The sequence below is a fragment of the Protopterus annectens genome, chromosome 10.part0 (genome assembly GCF_019279795.1).
Source record: "Protopterus annectens isolate FY-2018-M chromosome 10.part0, PAN1.0, whole genome shotgun sequence".
In the NCBI taxonomy this organism is placed as follows: Eukaryota; Metazoa; Chordata; order Ceratodontiformes; family Protopteridae; genus Protopterus; species Protopterus annectens.
The window spans coordinates 1752296894-1752316073 of record NC_056744.1 but is presented as its reverse complement, the minus strand read 5'-3'; the positions used below and the strand labels follow the sequence as shown (position 1 = coordinate 1752316073).

Genomic DNA, 19180 nt, shown 5'->3' with positions numbered 1-19180 from the left:
AATAGGTAAGATAGGAAGAAATAAAAACAGTGGTGTATAATCAATCTGTCGGAGGGTCTTCCGGAAGAGACAGTATTCATGTGGAAGTTTGGAAGTTGGGAGGGTAGGAAGTAGAGATGATCTGGAGGTTTTTTAGCAGTATTTCAAAATGGGGGAGTGGGGAAAGTAGCAGGATCTTGGAAGAAAGCTGTGGTGGCTGTATTGCTCAGAGGGTAAAGATCCTTCAGACCCAGCTTTGTGTAGACCCATTTCATATTTAAACTATGATTATGTTTATTCTAGTTAAGAGTTTTGCTAAAGTAGATAGTTATGAACCAAAATAGTTTTGTAGAGAGAAGGCAAACATTAATAGAAAAAAAAAATGATGCTACAGATGGAAGCACAATGTAAGAAAATGCCACTGCTGTTGGTGAGTGCTGATGCAGAGAAAGCATACGGTAGTCGGCTGGAATTTTATGATTAGGGTAATTGATAAATCCAGAAAAGGACATTTTGGTAGTGTGGAGAATTTTGAGACAGTTTCTAGTGTTTTGCGTATATAAAATTAGTGAAAGTAAAACGAATGCTGTAATGATTCAGTGTAGCAGTAAACTGTGTATCCACATGGGGATCGGTTCAGAAATACTCATATTTATAGGACATGGTAATGCCTGATAAGAGGCAATATTTAGCTGTGGATTAAAAACGATTGTTAGTATAGGTATGGATATGTAGGAAGAGACTAAACAAAAGGTAAAAATTTGAGAAACTGGAAGCTCTTGATTATGGGTGTGGATAGTAAGATCCAAGCAGATAAATGTTATTAGTCCCTTTAGGTTTATAAACAGATAAGGCATATTTTTATCAACCAGAGGTAAAGTTGTTGACTGTAGTTATTAAATAGTTGAAGGAATTTATTTGGTAGGGGAAGAGGAAAAAAAATTAAATGGGATAACTTGATTCACCCCATAGTGCAAGATGGTTTAGGCGTACATGAATTGAACACTTTAGAGCCATGCTGCTAAGGCTCATATATGTAACACAAATAGATGGTCATGTAAGTGGAAAGAGATAATGATGAAATGGGGGGGTGCGAAATAAGGGGATGGTACGATTTTGGTTGCAGGTCTTTAAGGACAATATCATTAACTAAATAGAATATTATATTCAGAAAACCATATAGAATATTATATTCAGAAAGTATTCGAAGAACAAAGCCAAAACATGAATGGAGAAGAGACATTTTAGCAATTGGATAACTGCAAGAAGAGGTATAGAAAACGGGCAAGAGGAGACTGCAGTGTAATGGATAAAATTAGCAGAGGAACCAAGGTATTTTGAGTAAATAAGCAGAGAGAGAAAAGTAATAATAATTCTATGGTCTTTTAAAAGCGTATCTAATATTACAAAGAAAATGTGCTTATATACTTCCCTTTCACATAACTCAGCTGTTTTGTCAAGCTGTCTCCTTAATACTGGTGTAACATTTCTTTGTCAGTTGCACAGGGCTGTTGCACTTTGTAGAAAATCTGTATTGGTTCTTCCTTCAGCTTAATGCACACTGAATTATTGTACATAGTGTAAATTTGTTCAGTCTGAGTTTACTAATGCTTTTAAATTTCTTTGTATCCATGCTCTTCTGTAAGCATTGTTTTCTTAACGCTGTACTTTTATTGTACCTGTATTATCTTGTATTCATTATATCTGTTTTGTATTTTATGTGGATTGAGCACAAAATTAAGTCATACTCGATAAGTGCTCTACCCTGGTAAACAAATTAAAACAAGCAAATAAGTAAGAGTGGGATAAGACAAAACTGAAGTTTGGACTCCATGTTAGAGTGCTTTCCATAACAGAGATTATTGACAGAATACAGTCAAAAGACAAAGGGATAGGGGAGTGCTAAGTGAAGAACCAACTCTGCTAGAGTTTTTAATTGTCTATAATAGAAGGTAATGTTAAAAAGAAATAATTTAGTAGGATATATATATATATATATATATATATATATATATATATATATTAATATATATTAATATATGAATGATCTCTATAAAAGTCAATCAGATGAGGTTAGAAAAGATTGGGAAGAGAGACTCAAACCAATTTATAAAGGAACAGAGAGAGGACATCTGCATACCTACTGTGTATGTAACAAGGTCTATAAGGTTTAGGATTCTTTCTTGTAGGTGTTTTCAGAGGCATTTTCATACCCACAAACATACTCTGGAGAATGTTTCCCCAGGTAGAAGGCAAATGCTGGAGGTGTGATGATAAAGAGAGAGGTAACTGGGAATGTGTGTGTATATGTATGTGTGTGTGTATATATGTATGTATGTATGTGTGTATATATATATATATATATATATATATATATATATATATATATATATGTAATATACATTTTTTTTTTAAATTTGGCAACTCATCACATTTCCCAAAAAATATTCCCTACAGAGTACTGTGTCAAAAATGGTGAGGGAGCAGATGTTTGTAATTAAGGAAGTATTTTTTGAGTTGGGATATAGGATCTAAATTGCTTGGACATAGTACGATCTTACCAAGTTTAATTCTGTTGGCTGCCACAAAAGCAATTACTAGAAAATGAAAATCAAAACCTAAACTGACCTGTAATTGAAGTACAGAGTGTTGTAAAGGAGATAGAACTGGAAGTGGGATCTTTAGAAATGTGATGGAGCAAATTATGCAGAAGTAAATGGAGTCTGTGGGAACAATACATGCAAAGCAGTGTCCAGGAGGAATGAGATTTAAGGGAAAGGGCAGGAACTGAGCGATTTTAAGTAATGCCGGAGCAAATGATGTAGTAGTAAACTATGTACTCACACACGACTTGGTTCAGGAATACTTGTATTTATGGGACATAAGATGCAGTACTTAGGTGTGGATTAAAAAAAGGCTCTGTTATGATAGAAGGATATGTGGGAAGAAACTAAACAATATTCAGAAATTGAGAAACTGGAAGTTGTTGATTTATGAGTATAGATCGTAAGATACAAGCAAATAAAATGTTTTAATTAATCCTTTTAGTTTTATATACTGGTCAGGTTTATTTTTATCCAACAGATGCAGTGTTGTGGATGGTAGTTAACGAGTTAAAGGAATTTATTTGCTTAAAACTAACAAAAGTTTTTAACTCTGGTTTGTTTTCTTTTTTTTTATTAATATATGTATATTTATCTCATTGTTTTAAACTGTAATTTGATAAAAGATATTTAAAAAAGTCAGTGCACAGGCACTTGACCCCCCACAGACTCAGGCCAATGGCATGATGCCTGTCATTCTGGTAATTGTGAGAGTCCCTGGTCTCTTAGGTGAGGTCTGCCTCATTTTAAGGCTTCATAAAAACCTTATACCCAGAAAATGGAAAAGGTGGAGGCAGTGCTCCTGTATCAGGCACTTCCAGCACAGTTGCATGTCCTGTTTCTTTAGTTTAGGATGCTAAGACCCTCCACTGTCAAAGTACACTTCTTTTCCATTTCTACTTTCTGTAATGGAGTAGACAGCCTGTCTTTAACATTCCTGAGGTTTTGTAATATCCTTCTTGACAACAGCTTGTTATACTCTCTCTTTTCAGAAGTCATGACATTCTTTGGGATCCGAACATTAGATTAGAAGAGCAGGCAGTCATTCAGTCTCTAATTACTATCTTTGTAATTCAGGGTCATGGGGAAGCTTTTGCTACTGATTTGACTGCTAGACAGCGAATCTAATCCTGAAAAGGTTGTCAGCCTTTTGAAGGACACACACGCACAAAGCAATGGCAGCCACATCTCTGCTTAGTTTGGAGAATCAGTTACTGTTCTGGGCATTTCTTTGTGATGCAGGAGGAAACTGTAGCAACTAATGGAAATAGCTGAGAGACGGGGCTGACAGGCAGACTCTGCACAGATTGTACCTCAGCAGAAAGCTTTACTGGAGGATCAAGCACTGAAGGGCAGTAGTGATAATCGCCCCACCACTGTGTTGTTCTGTCATTAGACAGCTAACCTTTATCAGGTTGGTTATGCCTTGCCTCTTCATTTGTACTTATTAGAGAACTGTTGACTGTTGCCAAAGCACTGGGAAAACTGCCACATTAAAAGGCAGTTTGTCAGATGTTTAGAGGAAAAAAAAAACACCTTTTGTGATGCAGGGTTGAAATCATGTAGCAGTTTTAGGAAACTTTGGGTGATCGAGCTTCACAAACCAGATATGCAGTAAATGCTTGGTGCACAATTTACTAACTTCACACTTTATATTGTTTTCCTGATGTGATAACTTGATATCTTAAATAAATTACTGGAAACTTAAGGGGTGCTTTGTAAATGCAAGTAGTCTTGATGTTGGAAACAAAAGAAGAAATGCTGAATGCATTTCAGCTAGTTTCTTGGTAACCTAGACAGAAAACAGTTCAGCATTTAAAGATTCAACTAAAGGCTATAACTTTCCAGAACGAGATTTCTTGTGGTAGTTGGCAAAGAGTGGCTGTGCTTCTTCCAAGACAGATTCTCACTCCAGCAAGACTGCTGGGAATTGGTGATGGATTTGCTGATAATGTAGCCCACATTAGAGTATTTATATTGACCAGCAGCTGATATTGTAGTGGCATTACGTTTTACCTTTTCATTTTGCTGTTATTTTATCTTTAGAGGCACAGAACTTGGAGGCTGAAGAGTTAGATGAGGTGGCTGCTTTAAAGAATGAGCTAGCTGCTGCCCAGGCTGAGTTGGAAAACATCAAGGCCATTGCAGTGGTCAGCGAAAATACAAAAGAGGAGGCGATTGACTTTGTTAATAGGAAGTGCCAGGAGGAGGTTGCATCGCTGCAAGTCATTATGAAAGGTAAGCGCTGATGATGCTGGTAAAGTTGAATCTGTATCGTGTTGAGATATATATGTACATGTTGTGGAAGATGAGGTGTAGAATTACTCAGCATGAACTCAGCACACCTGAATTAAAACTCTGGAGGAAAAAAAGGACGTACTGTTTGACACAGTAGTAGATTACTACTCTGTTGTGGTTTTGTATGCCTTTGGTACGATTAATTCACTTCGGTCTTGTGCACTGAAAAGTTTATGATCTAGAGCATTTAAAGCTGTGGGCTGCAGTGTGGCTGTCCCATATTGCTTAGTGCATATTGGTGGGTTGTCATGGTCTTGGAGCAGGTTCAGCTGTACATTATTATTATTTAAGACACCTTATGAAGGCACATGTTCATAGGCATAATTCTATATATCTTGTATGTTTAGAGGAACATTGGTAGCTTGGAGTTTGAAAACAAAACTGGATTGTCATGCAGGTTGTGATCAGAAGTTCTCTTTGTAGATTAGTAACAGTGCATCCAAGCATTTGAAGTAATACTGAAAAGTTGTGTTCACAAGAATACAGACTGAAGTCCAGGTTAGGTTGTTTTCTGGCCTATTATAGCAGTAGTGCTATTGCTGCTAAGCATGCGTGTTGTCTGGATTTTAAACAAATCTGTTTTTTAGGGTCTGTGGATAGTAAGATACTACCAGTTACAGAGTTAGTACTGATTCAGGAACACCTTGGAACATAAGGTAGGTCTGGGATAGTTGTAGAATGTACATGCTGCCTTATAAGGCAATGCAGCCAGGAGGAGGAAGAGGCCCTTGAAAGTCAGGAGAATTTAGAGGATGGAGTGGCCAAAGTCCTGTTATTACTGCCATGGAGTAAATTGCCCCTTTGAGCTATGTTCATTTTGTTGGTATTTTTAAGAGAATAGCACCATTCCTGATGTTCCATAGTAGTGCATGGCAGATAGAGGAACAGTGTTCAGAAGGTGCATATCATAATTTCACCTTGAAGGCTAAAGTGGAACTGCTTGACATATATAGATACATGGTCACTGTTTTAGAATAATTTATAAGAGAAGATTACTGCAAGCTGCTTTGTGGAAGAATAGAAGAAAGAATAGCAAGATCAACCTTTGGAAATGGTTGTTAGAAGCTCAGTGAACCAGTGGTCCTTTATCAGTTCTAATTATAAAATGTAATCTGATGTTGTCAATCTTCGTCCATTCCTTACTGATGGCTTATCGGTTCCTTCCTCGGAACCGAGCCGGCCAAATATCAAGCTTGCGTCAGCCAAAAACTCTCTAGCCAAGGTCCTACCCAGAATGCTCTGCTCCCTTTTACCCCAGGTCCTGTTTGCCGCATTGCTGTACAGCCGTGTCAAGCCACTCTCTCAGCTGTCTAATTTTTTGAAAGTTGTATACTTTGTTCTTTCTTTAAATATTACGTGGTGGTGCAGCGGTCGAGTTGTTGACTCACAGCAAGAAGTTCTCCCGTTCGATTCTCCGTTGGAGTGCGGGGAGTGCCTTCTGTGTGGAGTCTGCATGTCCCCCCCACGGTTGGGTGGGCATTCGAAAGACATGCGTAAATGGGCGTGCCTTCGTTGAAGGTTGAACGTCGAGCTGGCATCTCTGCGTTTGTGAAAATCTACTGCCAATCATTAGCGGACCAGAGTTCCGCTCTGGCGACCCCTAACCGGGAAAAGCCGAAAGACAACAACAACAACAGTTTCTACTAATATTTCCTACCCTGTTGTATACTTTAGACACTCTCCCTCTAGTCTTTTCCCTTTATTACCCTTTTTCTTACTTTGAGGTAATTCTTCATTACCATCGTTGGTAAACCTTTCTTTTCTCTTCTTACATGTTGGGTAGCTTTTCCTCTTCCTTTTGGTACTATTCTTCTCCACATCATTATGTCAGATAAGAAAAATAGCTTTCGTTTCAAGCAGTGTAAGGATTGTGGACATATGTTACCACTTTCCGATGGCCATGACTTATGGGTCTCCTGTCTTAATATCTCCCACCGTACTGTGGATCCCCCATGTGGGATTTGTAAATATTTTTCAACCAGGACTCTTAACGAGAGGAAGAATAAATTAATATTAAAAGGTCTCCTCAAATCTCCTTTCTCTGAGGCGATTTCTGGTTCAGAGGGCTCACCCCCTCCTGTTAAACCTTGTAAGAGGCGTTCTTCCTCTTCATCATCGAGGTCACTCCCTTCTTCTCCCTCTGGAGATCATAGGGAGTTGACTCATAAGAAGGTGAAATTGATTACTACTTCGGCACTGCCACCTGCAACCCTGTCAGCTCCAGGCTTGCCACTGCCCTAAATGATTCTGTCTCCAGCCAGGACTTCCTTATTGACACTGGTATCGGAGTTCCCAGTGCAGACTACTATGGCTCCAACAATTCCGAAGCAGCCCTTACCAGCACAGTCAATGCAGATACAGTCCCCTTCGGCTCAGAGTATGACTTTTCTGTATTCCACGGCGCAGACATTTTTGGCACTGTGTTCTTCAGTGCAGTCCTTCTTGGCACCATCCTTATTACCAGTGCAGACACTTTCCTCGATAACACCGTACCCATCGGGACAGACTTTTGCCTTTACGGTGCAGACACCTTCAACTATTATGGCGCTCACGTCCTCAGTGCAGACTACTTCCACACCATTTGATTTGGTGCAGACGTCCTTGGTTCCGGGCTCTGCACCTCTTGAATTAGCAAGAACCAAGTATTCTCCTTCTTTGGATCTATTTGCTGGTAATCAATATAGTCCTTTTCAAGAAAGGCCAGAATCGCCATCAGCTTTCTCCATGAGGTCAACCAAAAGCCTCTCTGAGTAAGATGTGTTCCGGCTTGTTGATCAATTGCTTGTGGCCAGAGGCCTCTCTCACCCTTTGAAGTCCACATTCTGTCCTTCAGGTGAACGTATATCTCCTCAAACTCCAACGTACACTCCTCCTTTGACTTCTACACAAGTTTTGAAGCCTATTAATCCTACAGCAGCTTTCCCTTACTCTGACTCCAGTAGTGGATCTCACTTTGGAACCGGAGTCGTCCTTGTGGCCCTCAGTGCACTGGGCATCGGGTTCTTCTCAGGCCAGTGGCTGTGCCGAGGGGGAGGGCATTCCTGGTTCCATGCCAATTTTTTTCTATGGCACCCTCCAGTGATCCTCTCTTTATCTCATGGTTCACGGTCCTCTTGAGACTCCAGGTCTGGGGGTGGGCTTGTCTGGATGGGGTGTGACTCCAGTTCCAAGGTTGTCGTGCTCGGTTCCGGGCTCCTATTCCTCCTTGGGTGGGCCGGTCTTCCAGGCCATGGAGAGGGCGCTTGCTTTTGCTGGGAAACTCCACATGTCTGAGTCCTGTCCCCCTCTGTGCCATACTGTCACAAGGCACAACCACTGGACACCGGGCACAAGGGCCTCAGGTTTCTCCTCCTCAGGAACCCCCCCCCCTTTGCAGTCTTCCCCAGAACTTCCACTGAGGAAGTACCATGCAAAGCGTTGTGCAAGAGGAAGCACATGGACTCCACTGAGGAGTCATTGACTGAAGATATGGATTTTGATGACAGGCAAGGGTCCCCATGGTCACCCTCTGATGAGATGTCCTTTGGTGACATCCTTGAGATCCTTAGACAGAGGGGTGACTGGAAGTCCTCTAATTCTTCCTCTGAGGAATCCATATTCCTGCAGGCTTTTCTTCCCCGACCCCCTACCTCCTGGGTCACCCCGCCAGCCAATGAGCTTATCCAGCTCATCGTCTAGCGCACATGGAAGGCTCCTGACACCCTGGAAGCGATACCTAGGAGACCAGATAAAATATTATCGCCCCCAGCTGAGCACCCACATTGGTCACGAGGTCTTCCAGTCGATACTATGGTGGTGGCGGCTGCAACTAAGAAGGATTTGGTAGAAGAGAGCCAAACTGTCCATCTGCCCAACAAGGAGTCCTGGGCGGTAGACAGACTAGGGAGGCGTGTGTTTGCTTCATCGACCTTCACTGTAAGGTCTTTGAACTATTTGGCACACTTTACCAGGCTTCAGAGGGATCTTATCAACCAGCTGTCTGAAACCTTGGCAGGAGCTGTTTCTAACGAGGGCCGTGACAACATGGCTTTTCAGATAGCCACCCTAGAGTCCATTTCCAACTCTTCCATGCATCTTATTTCTTGCGCAACAGAAGGGGTGGCTAGAGCGGCAGGCACGGGTATAGTCCCCAAACAACATGCCTGGATGCGCCTTTGCGACTTCACGGACTCCTTTAAGGCTTCCTTCATGAACTCCCCCATCGAGGCTGCTTCATTGTTTGGCCCTAAAGTGAAAGATACGCTGGCAAGGTGCGAACAACCCTGTCTGTCATTGGTGACAGACACTCCACTCCTCAGCGATTCTGCTACAGAAATCAGAGGAGCGGGAAGATGTGGCACAGGAAATCACAGGGCTGTTTCTGGGACAGTGGATGATTTATGAGATGCAATAAGAATATTGCACACAGGGGATGATAGGTTTTCATGCCTGGCAGTCATTGGAAGTGAAGAAACCAAGCTGTCAGTTTCAGGGTTGTTAGACTGGGGTGAGTCAGACCCTGTGGATGGGAGATCAATGTTGGGGATGGATTGAGGATCCATGGTTGATCTATCAGGTGAGGCCAGAGGAAGGGAAACCAGATTTGTTGAGGCCAATATGGAGCAATGAGAATCAATTTGCTCTTTAACTGTTGTGCTTTCTTCAGAAATTGGTAGATGATGGGAAGAGGAGGAAAAGCATAGAGTAGACCCGAGGGCTAAGTGTGGACTAGAGCGTCTCTGCGGACTGTCCCCGAGGGGGGATTAAGGCAAAATAGTTGCTGCAGTTGTAGTTGGTTGGGGAGGCAAATAGGTTGCAGCAAGGCTGGCCCCAGCGGTTGAAGATTCTTGCCGCTGTCATAGGATTGAGGGACCACTCGTAAGGTTGCAGAATGCACCTGCTCAATTTGTCTGCTATCACGTTGGAGCTCCCGGGAATGTGCATTGTAGTTAGAAAGTGGCTGGAAGCTATTGCCCATTGCCATATTCTCAAGGCCTCTCGGCATAACGGATAAGATCTGGTGCCCCCTTTTTTGTTGAAGTACCAGACCACTGACATGTCTGATTGGATCGCAGTAGTCCCTGATGGAAGGATGTAATGACATGCTTGCAACGCTAGTAGCACTGCCCTCAGTTCCAGGACATTGATATGCAAAAGGGCCTCTGTCTCCGATCAGGTGCCTTAGTCCGAGTTTCCCTGTCATAGCCCTCCCACCCCCACCCCATCAGGGAGGCATCCATGGTCACTGTGGCTTTCGGTTGATGGGGGTTGAAGGGGCAAGACCATTCTTGGGGATTTTGAAACGTCCGCCAGAGTAAATCTTGCTTGCATCTCTGAGTTACACTTATCTGAAAAGACAAAGGGTGTTGTAGAGGGTACCACTGATGGAGCCTCTTGTGGAATCTGGCTAGAGGAACAGTGGTGATTGAGGCTGCCATTGAGCCCAAGAGTTAGAGTATAGATCGAGTGGGAGATTTGTGGTGACAGAGCATTGGTTGAACCTGTTGCCTTATTCTTTGAACCCTGTAGTCCGGAAGAGATGCTATGCAATTTCTTGTGTCCAATAGTACCCCTATAAATTCCAAAGACTGAGCTGGGGTCGTGTTGAGTTTCTCCCAGTTTATAGTGATTCCCAGGCTTTGAACTGTCAGGAGAGTGCAGGGCTTCTTCCAGTAGACACTTGGCGGAGGCAGTGAGGAGCCAGTCGTCTAGATATGGAACCACCTGGAATCCTTGAAGTCGCAAGTGAGCAATAACCACTGCCATGCATTTGGTGAACACTCTGGAGGCTGTAGAGAGACGGAAGGGCAGAGCATGAAATTGATAGTGACTGGCTCCTATGCAGAAGCGGAGGTATCTTCTTGAGCGTTTGTCCATCTTTATGTGGTAATACGCATCTTGAAGATCTACAGAGCACATCCGGTCGTCGTCTTCTAGAAGAGGATAGACTAAACTGTGACCATCCGGAATTTCTCTGTTTTTACAAATTTTGCAGTGTGCTGAGATCCAGAATTGGTCTCCAGTCCGCTGTCTTTTTTGGCACTAAAAAGAACCTTGAATATAAATCCGATCCTGTCTGGTCTAGGGGGACCTTCTGGATGACTCTTTTTGTAGTAGCTTTTGTATTTCATGTGCTGCTGCTTCCCTTTGACTGGGTGGAATGTCGGGTAATACTGTGGATGAGATTGGACAAAAAGATGGAAGGGGATGCAATAGCCTCTGGATATTATCTGCTGTACCCAAGAGTCTGTGGTTATATTTTGCCAGCCAGCGGGGTTCAAGGAAAAATGACCCACGACCGCTTCCAGAGGTGAGCAGTTGGGCAACGCTTCAGGAGCGCTGATAGGGTTGGCCAGAGAAGGAATGTCTGGAACCCCTGTTTCGCGGACCTCCTCTGCCCCAAAAGGGGAAGAGACTGGAACCCCTGTTTCGCGGACCTCCTCTGCCCCGAAAGGGGAGAGACTAGACACCAGGCTAATCTGTCTTAATAAATGGAAAAGGTTTTCTTTATGGGCAGCAAATAAACAATTAGACCCCTTGTCAGCCCCAGTTTCGGTGGTTTTGGATTACTTATCGCATCTTTTCCACCCTGGGGTGTCTGCCTCTACTATTCGTGTGCATTTAGCTGCCTTCTCAAATTTCCACATTGGTTTTCAGGATGCTTCGCTTATGTCACATAGACTCTGTAAAGCTTTCTTGAAGAGGGTTCTCCACTGAAAACCTCCCCTTTAGAGAACCAGTACAACCTTGGGATTTGGCCTTGGTTCTGCAAGCCCTAACAGCTCCCCCCTTTGAACCTGAGTCCTCATGATGCTTGTCAGAACTTCAAGCCTTATGCATCAAACCTCCTTGTCTTATCTTTCATAAGGATAGGGTATCACTGAGAACTAATTCTATCTTTTTACCAAAAGTTGTGTCAGAGCGATCTGTCAACCAATCTGTTGACCTTCCAGTATTCTTTCCTAACCACTCTAACAAGGGAGAATATTGCTTGCACTCGTTGGATGTTCATAGGCAAATAAGATTTTATCTGGACAGAACAAAATCTACTCGTAAATCAGACCAACTATTCCTGGCTTTTTCTGGACCAAGACGAGGTCACCCTGTCTCAAAAGTTACATTGGCTTCATGATTGAGAAATTATATTACCTTTATCTACAACAAAAATAAGGTCCCCTTGCCTCAGAGTGAAGGCACATTCTACAAGGTCTATGGCAACTTCAGCAGCTTTCCATGCTAATACTTCCCTCTGATATTTGCTCTGCTGCGACTTGGGCCAAACCTCATAACTTTATTCTTCATTACAAATTGGACTTGGCCTCCAGAGGTAGAGCTTCTTTTGGCTTCATGGTGCTCAGGAATGTCCTTCCATGAGGACCACCCAGGGATACAAGTAGCTGGGGACTCTGTCCCATCAGTAAGAAATGAACGAAGATTAACAACATCAGATTAAGTTATGTCTTACCATAACTTCCATCTGTGTTGTTGATCTTCGTTCATTCATTACTTCCCACCCTCTGTCCCCCATCCGGAGGTTCCTGGTTGATCTCGTATACTCCTTTATTATAGGTCTGTTATGACTAGAGGTAGCCTGTACTTTTATCTATCAACTTGCAAACTTGATCTGAGGTAACAGGGAGCAGAGCATCCTGGGTAGGACCTTGGCTCAAGAGTTTTTGGTTGACGCGAGCTTGATATTTGGCCGGCTTGGTTCCGAGGACAGAACCGATAACCCATCAGAAATGAATGAACGAAGATCAACAACACAGATGGAACGTTATGGTCAGACATAACTTCTTTTTTTCCCTCCCTTTTTTAACTGCAAGCAGTTGTCTGCTGCTGTGTTTATATTAAAACTGATGAGCATGACACTGTAATTGATTTCTCTTGGCATTCTTAACAACTGCCACCATTGAAGAGTAACGTTGTTTTCTAGGCATGAAGTGGAGGGATGAAGCTCTACTAACCAGATATCCCAGGTTCAAGTAGTTGGTTGGGTGCTGGGTCAGCAGCTTGTGGACAACATGGGAGAGAATGGCTAATGCTTGTTCTCCAGCCCAAATGTGAGGGTGATGGTATGGTCTGCCAGTACCAAGACCAACTTTGACGCACAAAAGTGCGCATACAAACGTTGAATGTTTAGACCAGTCCTGCCAAGCAGCTCAAAGCATTATAGTTAGATTTAGTACCTGGGTGGCTGCATGCCTTTCATTTTACCAGTGTTACCAGCCCTGCACGGGTGGCATGCACATCAGCCACCGTGTAATGGAGGCAAGTGTAGGGCATAAAAGCCCTGATGGCTGCCTGGGTAAGCTTGTGGTCCACAAGAAACTGGGAGAAATGAGACCTAAAGTTGTTGTTTTGTGGTTCAAAATTTGCAAGCTGTAGTTGCACCTAGATCATTCCCTTTAATGAGGAGAACATCTGAATAGTACACGTTAGTTGTTTGACACACTTTACTTGCAATAGCAATAAAACACTGTTGGAGTACTGTAAATGTTACCTCACTGTTTGGTGTTTTTTGAGTACCTTGGTGTTTTGTTTTAGATGATGATTTAGGCATTGTTATCCTGACAAGTATTTCCACCATAGTCTGTGTATTGGTTGATGCTTACAAGTATACTTTACATTTCTGCAGATGTAGTTTTAAGTATGTAGAATGTATATACAGAGTTATGTTTATGTATATGTGCATGACTGCATGTTTTTTGTTCTTGTATGTGAAAGCTGTTGGATATATGTGCATTCATTACATATGAGAGAAGGACCAACATTATTTCAGATTCTGCACCGAGTGAGCACAAACACTTCTAGCAGAGATTGAAAACTCTCACAAGGTCTAATCCACCCTTTTGGGGAAGAGGTGGTCTTCACCCATCCACTTCTTTACTGATACCCTTTTTCCTGAGGTGCAGCAGCATTGGAAATAATTATATCTCCAAAGTAACTCCACCTCAGAGAAGAGGGCATTTCCCTTGCTGCGTTCTTTATTGATTGGAGTACATTTTCACACACCAAAAGGTTCAGGATATTGTCCACTGCAAAGACCGTATCCACATCTGTATAAATTGTCATCCTGTTCATATACATATGTAGACACACACACACACACACACACACACACACACACACACACACACACACACACACACACACACACACACACACACACACACTCTCACTCTCTCTGTCTCTCTCACACACACATATATGCATACACAGAGTGAACGTGTATTTAAGATCTTATGTCACTGTAGTCACTTCATTTATGCAGATGTATTCTCTCTTAGACTCAATCCAGAACTACTCGTCACAGCTGACAAAAGCAGAGAAGGAGAACATGGAGTTGCGTAACTTGGTGGAGCTGAAGGAGAGAGAGAATTCACAACTAAAAATGCTACTGACAAAGTCAGGTTCCACAGACAATCTGGAAGCAGAGATGAAAAAAGTAAGTTTTCACACCAGTGTCTCTTTCTTGTTCCTAGTTCTAGACCTTTTTGTAAAAAGGGAACTAGGCCCCGAGATAACAATATGCTGACATATGAACATTGCCCACAACAGTAAGGTGAAAAAGAACGTTTCACTAATATGTAGGTTTTAGCAGGGAAGTATAAGAAACCAGGTTCGAATCTTAAATATGATGGCTGGAAACCATTTAAAACTGGTTTCAGTGCCAGTAAGGTGATGACAGAGAAGTATACGGAACTGGGCTTTGTGTAGGCTTGATTATTGAAGGAAACTCTAGGAAAAATGGGCTTTATACAAGTGATATGACAGTACAGAATATAAGCAAATTGTACAATTTATTTATTTGATTATTTGTTGTTTGGTTGTCCTCAGCTGCCAGATTACTTCAACTAGGTAGTGGCCTGTCTTCAGGGGAGACCCAAGGTGATATTTATACTACTAGGAGAAATTTGTCCAGTGCATCAGAGAATTTTCCCTTTTCTTTTCAGTAGGCACCATGGGATAATTTGCATCCACTTGAGCTGTCACTAATTTGGCAGATGATGATGTGGTTTAATGTCTCATTCAAAGGACAGACAGTGTAAATTATTGCAAACCATGACTAGTGCTTTACATTAGGGAATGATTAAGACTTTGGCAAACAGGAGATCATATGCAGTTAGGATTAAAAGCAGTTTGAAAATTATAAGAAACCCTAAAGAACTGGTCTTGATGTCTGGAAGTGCCACTACTGTGACAGAATGGTGCCTTGGAGCCTTAGAGAACTGGGCTCAGTGTTAGCTGAATAATGACAGAGAGCCACAGAAAACCAGTTCATATGTGAGAACCCAGGTTTAGATGAGATGGATGGGGTTAGGTAATGGTTGCAAGGCTTGAGGCCATAACTTGTCTTTCATTATCTGAAGGAAGTCTGACACTATAAATGATATGTTGAATTACTGGAATTAATATTTGTAGCATCACTGGGATAACGCCTTTTTGTTAGAACACAGGTGAGGTTCTGGATAGTAAAAGAGAACTTATGGCCTTAAGCCTTGCAACCAATATCCCCGTGCTGTCGCCCTGTCACTACTACTACTACTACTACTATAGCTGCTTCTGTTACTACTACTGCCGCCGCTACTACTATTCCTACTATTATTGCTGACAGTGCCACTATTACTAATGCTTTTGATATTACTACTGCTACTGGTAACACTGCTACTACACCCAGTAACTAAAGATTAAAACACAACCATAATTTTAACTTAAGACAGTGGTACAGTAAGTGGTATTGTCAAAAACAGTTGGTGGATAATTACTCTCTAGTTCTGATAGTTGGTGAGAAATCCAATTTTAATAATGAAAGCGGTATTAATTTAAAGGACTTTTCTCTGACTTCTTCTCTGGTAATGTTTTGAAAAAGTATGGTGCTGACAAATGTAACTGCAGCAGGTATGTCTCCAATTTGGGGATTTTTTTTCCAATGCAAACACATACAAGATCTTATAAAGCCGAGCTTTTTCACGTGCATTTCAGAATATGTTGTTTATGCAGCACAGTGTTAACATATGAGGTATTTTACTTAGGATAAACAGATTGTATGAACTAATTTACGCCTTTCAACAAAATAATTTTGTTAATGCATTATGCAGACAGAGCATTGTGTGTTGCAGTTTTAAGAGATTTATTTTTTTATGTTTTAAGTTATGGTGCAGAGAGTGAAAGATGTGGAGGTAAAATAAGGGGTGTTAGAATACATAGAGCATAAATGGCAGGTTATTTTAAATGCATGTAAGTTCCCAGGTCTTAATGGCAGTGATAATTTTAAGTTATTTAAAGAAAAGGAAAGTTAAAAACTTGACTGGATTTATTGTCCCTTTAAGCGGTATTGGAGTTTAGAATCTGATCATGTGAGTCTTAGAATGTTGTAATGTGATTTTTTTAAATGCTTTGAAAGTGAATTGTGTGCGTGAAAATCATTTTGACGCTGTCTCAGTACTTATCTTGTAGAGAAACAATTGCTTTTACTGAGTTTTAAAGTTTGAGAATGTTTATAGTCATCTTGTGTCCTTATTTTCCTCCACTTGTTTGGAAAGCATTGTTGTGTCATCTTTATGTGTGAATATACTTTCATTTTAAAAGTGGTTGGAGCCATTTTTAACTTCCTGAAAAATAAGAATATATTAAAATGGATGCATTTCAGACTGCTTATATTGCTTATATAGGGTGGTGTTTTTCCCCACATGGAATCCATCACCACTTGAACATTTTGCCAGGTAAAACAAACCGCTGCTTGAATAGTTTGCCACAATAAAGTATCCCTATATTTTTGTAGGTGTAATAGGCGTTGGAGCCAAAGATGCAATTAATGTCTGACAAATTTACAAATGGACCAATGTCAGTAAATCTGCTCTATTTACAGTCCCCACATTGAAATGTGCCATTTGGTTTGTTAGTGGGAAAATAAATAGGGGTGGCATGTGGCTATTCTAACAAGTTCTTAAGATTTTTTTTTTTGGTTTTCTTAAAAATAAACATGGGAGCGATAGCAGTAGTATACTGAATTCTCTAGATCAGTTTTCCAGCTGTTCTTAATAGTAGGCATTATGCCAATATTATCAGTACATACAGGGATTGCAAAACTTTGCTTAAAATCATTACACCATGCATAGCTTTTTTTTTTTTTTTTTTTTGATAAACCTTATTTTGAAATTGGTGGAAAGTTTGTGTCATCCTCTGATTTAGTCTTGCTTGGTTGTAATCCCTACTGACAAACAATTCAGTCAGAGTGTGTACTTCATCGTCTTTAAAATCTGTGCACATTCTGGACGTTGCAGTAAATTGACCCTTAGTATTGTATGTCATTTTGATATTGACAGTAATGGTTGAGGAAAGGATGTTTTCTGTATACTTTATTTTTAAATCATCTGTTTACCACATCCATTGTAAAATGTGCTTCCAGAAAATATCCTTTCACATAATTTTGTAAAGTCTGTTCTCTATTAAATCATTCTAGAAAGGGTAAATTTAAAGTACTGATCACCCTTCCAGGTGGAAAAAGGTCATCAATGTAACTCTTGGCAATACGGTACATGTGGAAAAAAAGCATTCACAGAGAAATTCTTCCTCATACCAGCCAAAGACCAAAGTTTGCAAATGCTGGGGTACCTAGTGCCCCCATTGCTACTTTTCCGTTAAACCCCTACCACTTCGCACTGCTGTAAATAGAGGAGTAAGAGCTACTCTTAAGAGCACAAGTACTTGTTTCCCACCAAGTACATCCTCAAAGTGGGAGGCGTAATGATCTGCATTAAACCCCTACCACTACGGAGACAAATGCCTCCGAAATATGGACAGTTTTAAAAATGTTGCTGTTACAAACTTAAACTGTTGATAGAACGGCAGGTTTTGCATTAACAATGATTTTCTGAAAGGTATGAAATTTGAAACCGTGCTGTGTTTTGCCGGTATTTCAGTACCGGATATCACTTCGTTCACTTGTAAGAAGAGACGTAGTCTTCCGTGGGTGGATTTCTCCGTTAAACCCCTAGCGTTACCAGTTCACACTGCTGACGGGGCACCGGTGGCTGTGAAGGAGGAGACATTAGGTTCCCCGGTTGGTAAGCAAGACTAAAACAGTATATATAATCGGAAGGGGGATTACACAGACAGTATTCCTTTACATATGAGATAAAAATGTGGACATTCTTCCAAAAAACAGACAGTTGAGAGGTATGGACTTATTTGGGACCATGCAGCTGCCTGTTGAATGAGAATGACACTGGTTGAGAAGGAAGAAGGTCATGCTCAGTCGTAGAAGTACCGGAGAATGCCTTGTTCTACTCTGTATTGCAATCAGTGTTGATAAATCCACCCACGTAGACTATGTTTCTTCTTCCAGGTAAACAGTGTAAGTAAAACCCACTACAGAATTACTGCCAAAACACAGCAGCACGAAGTGGTAGGGGTTTAACAGAAAAGTATCCCCCCATTGCCACTTCTCTATAATCTGATGATTTACTTTGTTGCTGAAAACAAAACAAAAATGATTAAACAAATCAAGTAAATACATACAGTGTTGATCTTTGTTTTGCTAAAAATCGTAGAAAGTACTGAGGATTGCCCTTAAAAAATCAATACCAACTTCATGGTTTATAGAAGTATATAATGGTTCCACTTCTCCTGTGAACATACATCTCTCACATGTACTACAGGAGTATTCCCATAAACAGTTTAGAGAACCCCAGAAATTCTTGCTAAAAACTCTGTTCTTGTATGAAAATTGGATGAATTGATATCTAAATTAAAAAAAAAAATGTGCTTGGTATTTGACCTAACACTGGCAACAGTAGGATGAAACTGTGTGTGTGTGTGTCTGTGTGTGTGTGTGTGTGTGTGTGTGTGTGTGTGTGTGTCTGTCTGTCTGTGGGGGGTGGGGGGGAGTATAGTTATTATGCATCTTTGGAGCATCGAACAGGGTAGACAGTTTGGAGTGTATTACCATTAGGTAATAACATAAATCTATAATGATGCAACCTTGATGGCTGCAGTAATTTGAAAATGTTGCCATCCACTCTGCCACATTGTAAACACATTAGTAACTGTTTTTATCTGAAAAAAGCAGTTCCATTTTGAAGTATTTGTGCCCGTAATAAATATATATATATACACACACACACACACACACACACACACACACATACATACATATATGTGTGTGTGTGTGTGAACTGCTTTGAGAAAAACTGTTAGTACAGTAAAAATCAACATCTGGGCTTTCTAGTATGTCTGACTTTCATTTTATAAAGGCAGGCAAGGCTGCCTTTAGAACAGGCTTATTCGAGGCAGATTATTAGTCTACAATTGTTTAA

At 41.1% G+C, this 19180-nt stretch overlaps 1 protein-coding gene across 1 annotated transcript in view; it reads left to right on the top strand.

The window, feature by feature from the left end:
- Positions 1–19180, top strand: part of RABEP2 (rabaptin, RAB GTPase binding effector protein 2) — a 472624-nt gene that overhangs the window by 107604 nt on the left and 345840 nt on the right. The window contains exons 2-3 of the mRNA XM_044087055.1: positions 4629–4820; positions 14150–14307. Coding sequence (XP_043942990.1) covers positions 4629–4820; positions 14150–14307 — 350 coding nt within the window. The remainder of the gene's footprint in view (positions 1–4628; positions 4821–14149; positions 14308–19180) is intronic.